Below are 12,741 nucleotides of genomic sequence, written 5' to 3' on the forward strand. Positions count from 1 at the left end.
TGGATCTCTTATTAGAAGTTATAAATAGAATAATAAAATAATTAGTAAAAAATCCATATATCATTTTCTTAGATCCTACCTACCTACCTAACAGATTCTCTATTTTCAGTTTTACCCGAAACTGAAACAATTAGAACAACAAATACCATCAACCGTTACAACTATTCTTCGGATACAAACCGAGAACGTGCTACTTCACCATACACTACAAAAACTGTCACTGTTGATACCTCGGTCCTACCAGACGATCTAAGGAAAGTACCGCTTTCAGATGACATTTTGCCGGTTCCAGGAACTAAAGTCACAACTACCGTGCGAACATATACCTATGAAATACCAGCTGATACACCACCAACCCAAACGAAAACTCTCCTCTACAAAAACGAACAGCACAATACAACAAATACCACGTATCCTCCAAACAGGGAGGTACCACCGTCGGTTGTTTTCAAAACAGAAAGCTACAATACGGTGGATAGCACTGACGGTTATCCACCGGGTAGGGAACCATCTGTTTCACCAATACCACCATCCACAACAACTAGAGTCATTCACAAGAAAAATACTACAGAAACCACCAACACGCTTTATCCTGGTTCACCAGGTTATCCATCAGGTACTGGACCACGGCCACGTGAATCTAGTCCACAACCAGGACCGAACACTACAATAATCTACAAGGAGAACATCACAAACACAAATGTTAACCAATATCCACCCAATAATTACGGTCCTGGATCACCACCACATCAGCATCCCTCTCCGGTGGGTCAGCCTGGACATCCAGGATATCCAGACCATCCAGGTCACCCAGGGCAACCTGGACAGCCAGGACCAACTCAGACATACTATTACAAGTATGAATCTTCAAATACGAAGAATACTTTGTACGGACCACCAGGAAGCGGTAGACCTAATGATCAATCACCTACACCAGTCATTACATATCCCAATGATACTTTGCCAAGTCGATCACCGCGCAGTCCGCATGGTCCTGGATATCCCAACGAACCAGGCAACGTCACTTATAAGTATTCATCAACAACCACATCAAGAAACACAACACATGGAACACCATCAGAAAGGGAGCCTCTGTTGCAACCTGCTCCATTCCCTCTTGATGGTTTGGAACCACAAACGGAAACAGATTCGCCTCCGAAACGTTTGGATGATCTAATGGCGTCGTTTGGAAATGTAAGATATTTAGTATTTTATTTTGCCTTTGTAGGAAATACATATAATCATAAGATAGGATGTTTGTAGAAACGGCAAGTGACTGTAGATCGTTGGATGGTTCCACCGTAAGGACAGTAACCTCTGTCCCAGATGGCTGTGTGAGGTTAAAAGTATGACCAAATAAACAACTAAAGCAGCTTTGATTTAGTGATAGGATTCTTAATAATAATAATCGTTGGCGCAATAATCCATATTAGATCAGGGCCTTGAAGTATGTTGGAGCACTTCATCCAAGACCGTAACGGTACACTACAGGATTATAGAACCCTGTAGGAGGCAATATGGTCAGCATTGCGCTCGCCCGAGATTATTACCCTGATTTGACTCACGTACTCATTCACAGCTGAGTCGACTGGTATCCGACGTCAAATTACGATACAAATCCCACTGCCAGTGAGATTTAAACCTCGACCTTCCGTACTTTAACCACTCGGCTATCCGGACACGCTAGGATAGGATTCTTCCTTGTGCTCAGTCCTAGCTTCAATGGACCTGAAATTCGCTTAAGCTTCACTGTCATGAGTACTATCTGTGAGTAGTTGCTTGTGTCATAATATCCCTCTTCTTACAAACAGGGCAGCTATGTACTCTCCCTCCGGTGAAGACATTGCAACTTGATCACGCGATAAGCCCATCATATCTACATAACAATTGAGACTTTCTTTTCTTCTTGATAAGACCTTGAGTTCTAAAATAGCCACATTGCACGGTCGGTTACCAGCCATGAAGTGCTCTCTGAACAACAAGAATAGGCAGTACTCTCACAAAGTCATGTCTCATAACCGAAGACAATGTTTCTTCGTAGTCGACATTGTAAGTGAGAATATTTATCTGGCTAGCGACATTGATCTTGAAAAGCTATCTGCAGGAAATGAGACCGAAACGAACCGTGCAAGTGTGGCAGTATTCCTATTCACTAACCTCCCATTCTTGTAGTACCAGGAGTACAATCTGGTTTTAATTTATATGTCAGACAAGCCGACGGAACAGACCTTCCTACCCCTACTTGTTGGTTAATCTCCCCTTTCTCCTTCTTCTATTATTTGACCGTTGTGCTTGCGCTACTTAAATGGTAGCCAATCAAGAGACCTTCATTGACAAACCTTTTGAAATAAGGGGGGAAAACTTTTGCGAAATTTTGTAACGTGAGTCGAGTCCGATTTCTTCCCTGTGAACAATCGTCTTCTCAATGTTTCGACTTGCCATTCCATTTTGGAGGTATTTTACCGTAATAATTAATTTACCCCAGATGATTCTCCAAGGCTATCTCGATTGTTCATTCTGCCCTAATGTGTAGGGAACGAATTGACCTTTAATGCCTCCCCTACACAGGACACAACTCCCGCTAAATCTATTGTCTGTCATAGTGCGTCCTTACCTCCATTGGCTTTCTCCAAATATAACGTGTGTCTGTGTATGAGGTGAAGGATAGGCAATTCCTCTTAGCACTCAGCGGTATTGGTCATTGTGCTCGACTCCCCCGCCCAACGCAATATTCCGCATTGGTTTTTGTATCATAGGATGTGAAGTTACCCCTTGCAGTTTGAGCATATCGCGTCCGTTTCCTCAATATCATCATCATCATCATCAACGGCGCAACAACCGGTATCCGGTCTAGGCCTGCCTTAATAAGGAACTCCAGACATCCCGGTTTTGCGCCGAGGTCCATCAATTCGATATCCCTAAAAGCTGTCTGGCGTCCTGGCCCACGCCATCGCTCCATCTTAGGCAGGGTCTGCCTCGTCTTCTTTTCCTACCATAGATATTGCCCTTATAGACTTTCCGGGTGGGATCATCTTCATCCATACGGATTAAGTGACCCGCCCACCGTAACCTATTGAGCCGGATTTTATCCACAACCGGACGGTCATGGTATCGCTCATAGATTTCATCATTGTGTAGGCTACGGAATCGTCCATCCTCATGTAGGGGGCCAAAAATTCTTCGGAGGATCCTTCTCTCGAAGGCGGCCAAGAGTTCGCAATTTTTCTTGCTAAGAACCCAAGTTTCCGAGGACTACATGAGGACTGGCAAGATCATAGTCTTGTACAGTAAGAGCTTTGACCCTATGGTGAGACGTTTCGAGCGGAACAGTCTTTGTAAGCTGAAGTAGGCTCTGTTGGCTGACAACAACCGTGCGCGGATTTCATCATCGTAGTTGTTATCGGTTGTGATTTTCGACCCTAGATAGGAGAAATTGTCAACAGTCTCAAAGTTGTATTCCCCTATCCTTATTCTTGTTCGTGCTTGTGTTTGACCAGTGCGGTTTGATGTTGTTGGTTGATTCGTCTTCGGTGCTGACGTTGCCACCATGTATTTTGTCTTGCCTTCATTGATGTGCAGCCCAAGATCTCGCGCCGCCTGCTCGATCTGGATGAAGGCAGTTTGAACGTCTCGGGTGGTTCTTCCCATGATGTCGATATCGTCAGCATAGGCCAGTAGTTGGGTGGACTTGAAGAGGATCGTACCTCTTGCATTCACCTCAGCATCACGGATCACCTTCTCGAGGGCCAGGTTAAAGAGGACGCATGATAGCGCATCCCCTTGTCGTAGACCGTTGTTGATGTCGAATGGTCTTGAGAGTGATCCTGCTGCTTTTATCTGGCCTCGCACATTGGTCAGGGTCAGCCTAGTCAGTCTTATTAATTTCGTCGGGATACCGAATTCTCTCATGGCCGTGTACAGTTTTACCCTGGCTATGCTATCATAGGCGGCTTTAAAGTCGATGAACAGATGGTGCAACTGTTGTCCATATTCCAACAGTTTTTCCATCGCCTGCCGCAGAGAGAAAATCTGATCTGTTGCTGATTTGCCTGGAGTGAAGCCTCTTTGGTATGGGCCAATGATGTTCTGGGCGTATGGGGCTATCCGGCCTAGCAAGATAGTGGAGAATATCTTATAGATGGTACTCAGCAACGTGATACCTCTATAATTGCTGCACTGTGTGATATCTCCCTTTTTATGTATGAGACAGATTATGCCTCGCTGCCAATCGTCAGGCATTGATTCGCTGTCCCATACCTTGAGCACAAGTTGATGAACCACTTGGTGTAACTGGTCGCCTCCATATTTAACCAATTCGGCTGTAATTCCATCGGCTCCTGGCGACTTATGATTTTTTAGCCGATGAATTGCACGGACTGTTTCTCCTAAACTTGGTGGTGGCAGTATTTGTCCGTCGTCTTCAGTTGGCGGGACCTCCAACTCGCCGATGCTCTGGTTGTTCAGTAGCTCATCAAAGTACTCAACCCATCGCTCTAATATGCCCATTCTGTCGGAAATCAGATTTCCCTCTTTGTCTCGGCAGGATGAGCATCGAGGTGTATAAGGCTTCATCCTGCTGACTTGTTGGTAAAACTTCCGCGCCTGGTGCGGTTGCTCCCTGTACTTTTCTAGTTCACAGACTTGTTGGTTCTCCCAGGCTTCTTTTTCCGTCTGTGAAGTCGCTTCTCCGCTCGACGGAGTTCGTGATAAGTCTCTGCGCGTGCCCGCGTTCTTTGAGAATGCAACATTATTCGGTATGCGGCATTCTTCCGTTCCGTTGCTAGCTTACATTCATCGTCAAACCAGCCGTTCCAACTCCTTTTGCGGCTGGGGCCAAGTATATTTGTGGCCGTATCCATGATAACGTTCTTCAGGTGGTTGTGAAGATCATTAGTTGATGCTTCATCTCCAGGTCCTCTATTGACTGCGGTTATTGCGGCATCCATTTCCCTCTTATAGGTGTCGCGGAGGGTTGTGTTGTGGATGGCTTCAGTGTTCACTCTCACCTGATTGTCAGAGGGGATTCTAGGTGGTATTGTTATTCGAGCTCAGAGCACCATGCCAACGAGATAGTGATCCGAGTCTATATTGGCCCCCCTATATGTTCTGACATTCATCAAGGCTGAGAGGTGGCGGCGTTCGATCAACACGTGGTCAATTTGGTTGAAAGTGGTCCCGTCTGGAGAGGCCCACGTATGTTTGTGGACCGCTTTCCGCGCAAACCAGGTACTTGCAACAACCATTTCGTGTGACCCTGCTAATTGAATAGTCCGCAGTCCGTTATCATTTGTTTTTTCGTGTAAGCTATGGGAGCCAACGTATCGCCTGAATACGTGCTCCTTCCCTACTTGGCTGTTAAAATCCCCAAGTATGATTTTGATATCATATCTGGGACAGGCTTCGAGGGCTCTTTCTACTGCCTCGTAGAAGGTATCCTTCTCCGACTCTGCAGTCTCCTCTGTAGGGGCGTGAACGTTTATGAGGCTTATATTTCTAAACTTGCCTCGCAAGCGCAGAGTGCATAGCCGTTCGCTTATACTTTCAAAGCCGATAACAGCAGGTTTCATTTTTTGGCTGACTAAGAAACCTACTCCGAGCACATGGTTTACTGGATGGCCGCTATAATATATGGTGCAGTGGCTCTTCTCCAGGAAACCGGTCCCTGTCCATCGCATCTCTTGCAACGCTGTTACATCAGCCCTATATTGGGACAGGGTATCGGCTAGCTGCTTATCAGCTTCATCTCTGTACAGGGAGCGCACGTTCCATGAGAAAATGCGCAAATCGTTGTTCCTTTGTCGTTGCCGGGTCCGTCGTTTTAACATCCGTCCTATCCGAGGCTCCTGTTGTGGCTTCGTAACAGGTTGTTTTCCGTGTAGGGTTGTCAGCCCTACCCAACCCCCAACCTGGAGGACCAGTTGGTACAATTTGTCCCGTTTTTAGGCGCGGGAGACTCGCCTTCATCCTTCTCCGTCTGCAGCTTTTCGTCAAGAAAGAGCTCCCAGCGGTCACCACGTGGAGGTGGAGATAGGGTTTGGTAGTAGAGCTGTTGGTGTTGGTTCAGCAGGCATTTCCCAGGTTTTATGCTCCATCGTGGGTACCAATCCACGTTTCGCCCCGGGACCTATACTACCCTTTGACCGCCTTCCTCAATATGGGATGGACTTGTATCATCTTGGAGAAACTAATAAATAATTTATTTATTTAGTTTAATTTATTTAATTTAACGGACAACAAACAGAGAAAACTCCAATTAATTATTGTCCTCAGGAGGAGGAGACTATGTTTAAGACTACTTAAAGTAGAGAAGTTCAAAGGACCAAGCTGTTCTGCATTGTAATTTCGGCAAAGCCTAGGAATCGGGGAATAAAAATAGACTTCGAGCTCAGCAAAGGGCACGTTGAAAATGTCTGCGCTACGTTTGTTATAGAAAGCAGGATGGCAGGTGATGTCGTCAGTGGCGGAGCAGTCCATTAGACCCGAGGTCTCTGATAACAGGGAGGTGTTTAGTTGGTAGTCCGCCAGCGTGCTGTTGTGGGAGTTCAACACTCTGTGCGTAAACGCATTCACCTACCCTACTCCCAAAAAAAAAAAATTAGACCCGAGGGAAGGTTAAAAATTGTGCATAGATCCAGATAGGATCTACGCTGTTCTAGGAAAGGAAGGTTCAGAAAGCGGAGGCGGGAGGGATAGTCCACACGAGGGAAGCTTTTCTTAACGAACGGGTGAATTTACGTTGCACATTTTCAAGTGCAAGAAAATTTCTCACGAGGGAACGAGTTAAGGAGAGTTGAATGGAGCCAAATCAGAGGGGGCGGGAAGTACAAAGCCTGACAATTTTGCAGCTCGATTGATGACATCGAGGCAATGGGTGTCAAAGCCGAGCTTATTGTCGAAAGTGACTCCGAGATCTTGAGTGGACTTTAAGCAGGATAAGGAATGCCCGTTAAGAGAGTAGGAAAGTGGATGAGGATTTTAGGGAGTAGCAAATAGAGTGACACTTTCTGACGTTTAGCGCTAAACCATTAGTCGAGCACCAACGAACCAGAGTGTCCAGGTTAGATTGAAGGAAACACAGTCTATAGGCGACGATATAGCGGAAAACAGCTTAAGATTAGACATTTGGCGTTGGTTGGTAAAGTCAAGCAGGTTGGAGGTAGTGGACCTACGTTTAACGAAGCCATGTTGCTCTTTCACTATGTGTTGGCCAAAGTGGGCGGACAACCAGTCATTGACATATCTTTCCAGGATTTTGGAACGGGAGGAGAAGAGGAAAATGAGACGGTAATTCTCGACAAGCGTACAATCGCCACTTTTCTGTATGGGGATGATGAGAGCCTCTTTCCACAAGCCGGGAAAATGATTCTCTTCGAGGCTTTTATTGAAAATAAGAGATAGGGGAAGGTAGATGGACCAGTTTTGTGCAAAAAGAGGTTTGCAAGACCATCATGGCCAGGTCCGACATTGGCATCAAGTTGGCCAATGAGGTACTCGACAAGGATAGGGGTAAGAAAGGAAATGGTAGACGATGTGGGGCAGGCAACATCCACTATCGGGAGGGATTCGGAGGAAGGAGGGGGAACATAGACTGACGAAAAGTAGCGGCAGAGTAAATCATAAGATAGTTGGGGGGAGTTGGCTGAGAAGCCAGAGAATTTAATGGACGGAGGGGATAACTGGGCAGGGCAGCGGGAGTAGCGAATGTAGGGCCACAAAGGTTTCAGGTTTCCGCGCTTTAGTGAGTCTTCCACACTGATCAGTCGGAATGCCAACAATATTCCTCCAGGTCTGCTTGTTTCGTCAGGCCTACCTTGCAGCACTTAATCTCTGTCACCTGTCATTATGGGAAGCTTATTCTCAGTTTTTGGTAGCCACGTTAGCCAATGTTACTGATACTCCAATAACTTCTCCACATCTTCGACCTAATAGAATCAATGTATGAGCTGCTCTCATAATAGTCCTCGAAATATAGTTCAAAAAGGCCAGGAACCCTCTTTCCGTCCAACCGGACCAAGGGGCGATCAACCTAAGGATGGACTGAGGGCAGCATCCAAACGCCCGCATCACAGCGATGATGCGTTTCAACGCAAAATGTGTGCCACCATATAAAAATGTCTTTCTACATTCCAATTATCGCAAACACTTCAAGTAGTGACGCGCTGGATCTAAACTACAGATACATATTTATGTTAATCGAAAACAGTACTGATCAACATAGGAGTCCACTAGACTTTTCGGACTATAGCACAGATTACAAGGATGACTGCTTTTTGCACAGTTGCATAGTTGCAGCTTTTTTCTTGCTGTTTTCAACAGTATTCGAGTCTAACGGTATGGTTACATCGATTATGAAGCACGCTCGTTCATCTCTGAGAAGCAGAACTAGATCGGGTCTATTGTGACTAACATTTTCCAAGATTCTCTGCGGAGTATGCTTATAACAAGGACGGCAGGTTGCCATTAAGTTATATTTCAACGCAAGGTTTTGGTGGAGAATATTGCAGACGGAGTTATAACAATTGGTGTACTCGAGACTACTCCACACTCTGCATGCAGATATTTTGTACTGGAAGCGCTGGCGAAGCATCCTGAATTAAAGTTAGGAATGCTTCAGTCCCATAGCATAGTAAACGGTTAGTCAACCATTTGTTGAAAGCTTCGATTTCAATGCCTGGCAATAACAAATTTTTAATATGACCTCCTTGAATGGATTTCCCATTCTCTGCTTTTCAAATTCAAAAGTGACAATTTATTATCTGTCATGACGATAGCCTGATGTAATTCACTAGAGGATTGTTGCATGCACTTTTTTAAATCAAGTACCTCCCTTCTTCCCTGATGACGTGGGTGGATTATCCTCAATTTTTCGACATCTCTATTGTACATGTTATTGTTTGCAAAAACCTGTCTATTTTCAGATCCTAAATCGGTATTACTCCATTGTATCACACCGAAAGTATATAGAAGGGCGGGAATGGCGAAACTGTTGATTGTCACGCTTGCAATTTGCCGAGGTGTTTGCATAGAGGTCGCACGCTTCAATTTGGATATTATTATGGCTGTATCTTTCGTTGTCGAGCAAAAAGCGAAGTTGGTTCTCGTTTTTGGATGGGATAGCGGATTCAAATCTAAACAAAACCACAGCGAGCTTAAAGAATCGCCTTAGAAAATGCCACGCCTGATTTGTATCTCGTATAATCTTTGTGAGGATACCAATAGCTCCTATTCTTCATTACTGTTCTGAGGAGAAGAACCACATTCGGGTTGATTTATACAAGCGTAACACTTGTAGTAACCCCGAATGTGGTATGATGTCAAAGGCTGATTTATAATCGATCTAGGGTGGAAGCTGTTCCTTGTAGCCTCGGGAGCCTTTTGCGCATCCTTTTTGCTCCTCAGCTATGGTCAATTTAAGAACAACAAGATATTTTGCAAGAGAACTGAAGTGAAGACCTTATAGATAGTAGGAAGACAAGTAATTGGTCGACATTTTGAAGGGCAAGAGCCACCCTATTCCTTGGAGATGAGATGAAGTTATCCCCTTGGTGGAAAATTCTGGAACTAATTTAGGATCGGCAATCATCTGATTAAAATGATTTGCCAATACGTTGTAAGTGCTCTTGAACCCCTTCAGCCAGAAGTTGTGAATCATGTCAACTCCTGGCGGCTTACAATTACCTGTCTTTTCAAGAGCGGCTTCTACGTCGACTTCTGTTACGTCAGGCATAGTCATTTCGGGAAGGGAATCACATCAGCGCATAAGGTGTGGAAGCCACACTTCTTCTAAATTGCAACGGCTGGGTTCGCTCCAAATACTTCTCCAGAAGTCTTCTGCCTGATCCAGATCAAGGTCTTCCGCCAAAGCATCCAAGAGCGAATAGGCCTTCCGGTGTTGTTGCGCAACTCTTAACTTTATTTCCTCGAGTAATGAGGAACCAGTCAATTCTGCAACAGGGTTCCAATGTAGCAATGCCCCATGGTTACCTCCAAAAGTAGGAAGGTATTTGGAGGGGTGCCGCTGAAATACAGTGTTTCGTCACTGCAATTTATCCGATAGGCCGTCGATTCCTTCACCCCGGATTTTGATCAACGACTGGCGCAGCTATCTCATCCACATAGGCTTGGACGTGCATCGGCACATTTTGCATTTGGCGCAATACTATGCCGATCGATTAAAACCACACCTACTTGGAGACAGTCTTTCGTTGCTTCTATTGTTAAGTAGCGATCCACATATAATGCAGCACATAGCAATCTCTGCGTTTGCATTCCATAGCTCCACATAATTGAAGTTTAATTACAGACTGTAATAAAAGATTGTAATAAGCACTGCGGAAGAGAGCAACTGGCTCCCGAAACATCGGTATATACAAAAATATACCAGGTTTACCCTTAGTTTAGAAAGCCATCTCCTTTTTTTAAGGTTTTGTGTTGCATGCAGGGCAGCTGATGTTAATACTTCAGTGAAACAAGGTACAGCTTGGTCGAATTTGAGATTTGCTTGTAAATGCGTAGAGATATATTACCGATTTGGTCAAACCCGAACTGACCTTTTATCAGGCTCCACGCTCAGACAATACGTTGACCATCACGAAGCGGCGAAAATCATAGAAATCTACAAACCCTACACCGTTCTTGTTACGATCACTAATACCGTTTCTTTCTATCATATACCCGAACAAGGTGCTGTCAGTTTCTACTTTGACATGCAGATCTCCCATCACGATTACAATGTCACAATGTTAGGAAATCTTTCTTGAATTACGAGCACCTTCATATTTGCGAACAATTGTGATGCTCTTTAATGTAGTCTGGAATCTCACAATCAAAATTCTTTTAGGAATCAGGTCCCAGTGATGACAGCGTGCCTTGCAATAGCGGTCAGATATCGAATTCGCATTTACTACCACTAGTTTTCCCAGAGTAGGAAAGCACAATTGAAGGAGTGCCCTCCAGATTCCCACCATCCTACTTGCCTTAGGCCCAGAATGTGCAGCTTATATCGTTTGAATCCCCGCTTAAGTTGCTACTAATGTCGAGAAGCGCGCGTACATTCTAGAAACCAATCATTGTCCGTTTTCGATAGCCTTCGGAGTGAGGTCAGTCCCTACCCGAGGCGTTAATGACGTTTCGGTAGCAATAAAGTTTCAAAATTCGCTGGTTGCTAGCCCACAAACTTGTACCCCATTCAGTCAGGGAAGACTCTGAGTATGTTCTGGCGCAAACCGGCTTTTTTGCCTTCACCAGATACACAAGGAAACCGCATTTATTTCTGTTCCGCTTCTTTAAATTCACCCTTAGAACTCATTCGTTCTGAAATTTCAATTTCATGATTACAAGTATCTCTTTTGGTGTCCTCTTTTGCTGAAAAAAATATTTAAAAAGATTACTTTTTTAATTAATACAAATAAAACGTTCCTTCTTTCAGGGTCCTCAACCTAATGGAAGACCTTTAGTCGATGAACCCTACACGCCAAGAAGGGAAGTGGAAACAGCCGTTGCAACCGGAAAATCTTCAGCCGTGGTTGCTACGCCATCGAAGAATGTTGCTGGACCACCAGTATACTATCCACCAGGACATGAAATGTTTGCACGCAAGGAAGAGTCTGGAGCTGCTTACCGAGCAGGGGTATAATTCCTCCGCCATTCTTGCAGTTCTGTTACTAATCAATCAATATTTCAGGGAGCCTGGGCGCGTGGACAAGGCCGATATGAGTATGAATCCGAATCAAGGTCCAAGAGCAAAAGCAAGTCAGGTGCAACGATGATCCCAGTGTGCTTACCATTGTGCTGCGCCATGCCCTGCTCAATTATGTAAAACAAAAACCAGTTCACGTTTTGAACCAGTTGAATTGCCAATTTTACGGTTTATTATTTTTGTTTTGTTGTAATATTTTATCATATTTTTTTCTATATTCATTTTTTGAAATAATATTGATTCAGCGTAAGTTTAAGAAACAAATACTCGTTACTCTGCTTTATTACAGTCAAACCTTTACTTTAAAGCTGCTTACAAACGGAGTCGTTTCGAACGAGTCCTTTTTACAATTAATACGAATCTAGAACCTCAAGTCTCGACTAACATTATCACTCGATAGAATATTAACAATAACACTGAAATAGGATTGTATACTGCAATAAGGAAACCATATCCATGTCAACAAGGGTGGGAGGGTTATTGGATATTTGCAAATATTAACCGTGGCCAAGTGCCTTCAAAGGTGCACCCGTATTTTTTTCGAATATACTTTGTTCCAGTGGAAGCTTCGTCGGTGCAGTATGGTACTAACCTTTGGAAATACCTTTTTCGTTTTGAACAATTCACCTTTCGCCCAAGAATGTTACTAATTGCGCACAGATACTGATATATTTCCTAACTCTTAAGTACCAACACATCATCCAGCCATATCTACTCATTCTACTTATAATATTATTTGTACTACCGAATGTAATTTGAAGATATTTAAATATGTATAAAATTTTAATAAAGAAATAAAAAAACCACGAAGATAGTGTTTGATTTTAGAAGGTCATTTGCCGATTGAATTTCTGCCTGAATTTTAATTGATTCTTATCTCGGTTCTGAATTTTAATTGATCATTTTCCGCACTCGAAAAGGTTCCAATACTGCTACTCCTGAAGGATTTTCAAGTGTCAAGTTTCTTCAAGCAGTGTCCCGTTAAACGCGCTACTAGGGTGTTGATGTCCTACTTCTTATGGAGCAACAATAATGCCACCCTT

General features: G+C 44.0%; 1 protein-coding gene across 3 annotated transcripts in view; it reads left to right on the forward strand.

Annotated features, from left to right (window-relative positions):
- Nucleotides 1–12,505, forward strand: part of LOC119656755 (leucine-rich repeat extensin-like protein 5) — a 106,645-nt gene extending 94,140 nt beyond the window's left edge. For all 3 annotated transcript variants that reach the window (XM_038063326.1, XM_038063335.1, XM_038063345.1), the window contains 3 exons: nucleotides 110–1,194; nucleotides 11,429–11,629; nucleotides 11,684–12,505. In XM_038063326.1, coding sequence (XP_037919254.1) covers nucleotides 110–1,194; nucleotides 11,429–11,629; nucleotides 11,684–11,818 — 1,421 coding nt within the window. In that variant the 3' untranslated portion in view covers nucleotides 11,819–12,505. The remainder of the gene's footprint in view (nucleotides 1–109; nucleotides 1,195–11,428; nucleotides 11,630–11,683) is intronic.
- Nucleotides 12,506–12,741: the final 236 nt, after the last annotated feature.

This window comes from Hermetia illucens, chromosome 1 (genome assembly GCF_905115235.1).
Source record: "Hermetia illucens chromosome 1, iHerIll2.2.curated.20191125, whole genome shotgun sequence".
Taxonomy (NCBI): domain Eukaryota; kingdom Metazoa; phylum Arthropoda; class Insecta; order Diptera; family Stratiomyidae; genus Hermetia; species Hermetia illucens.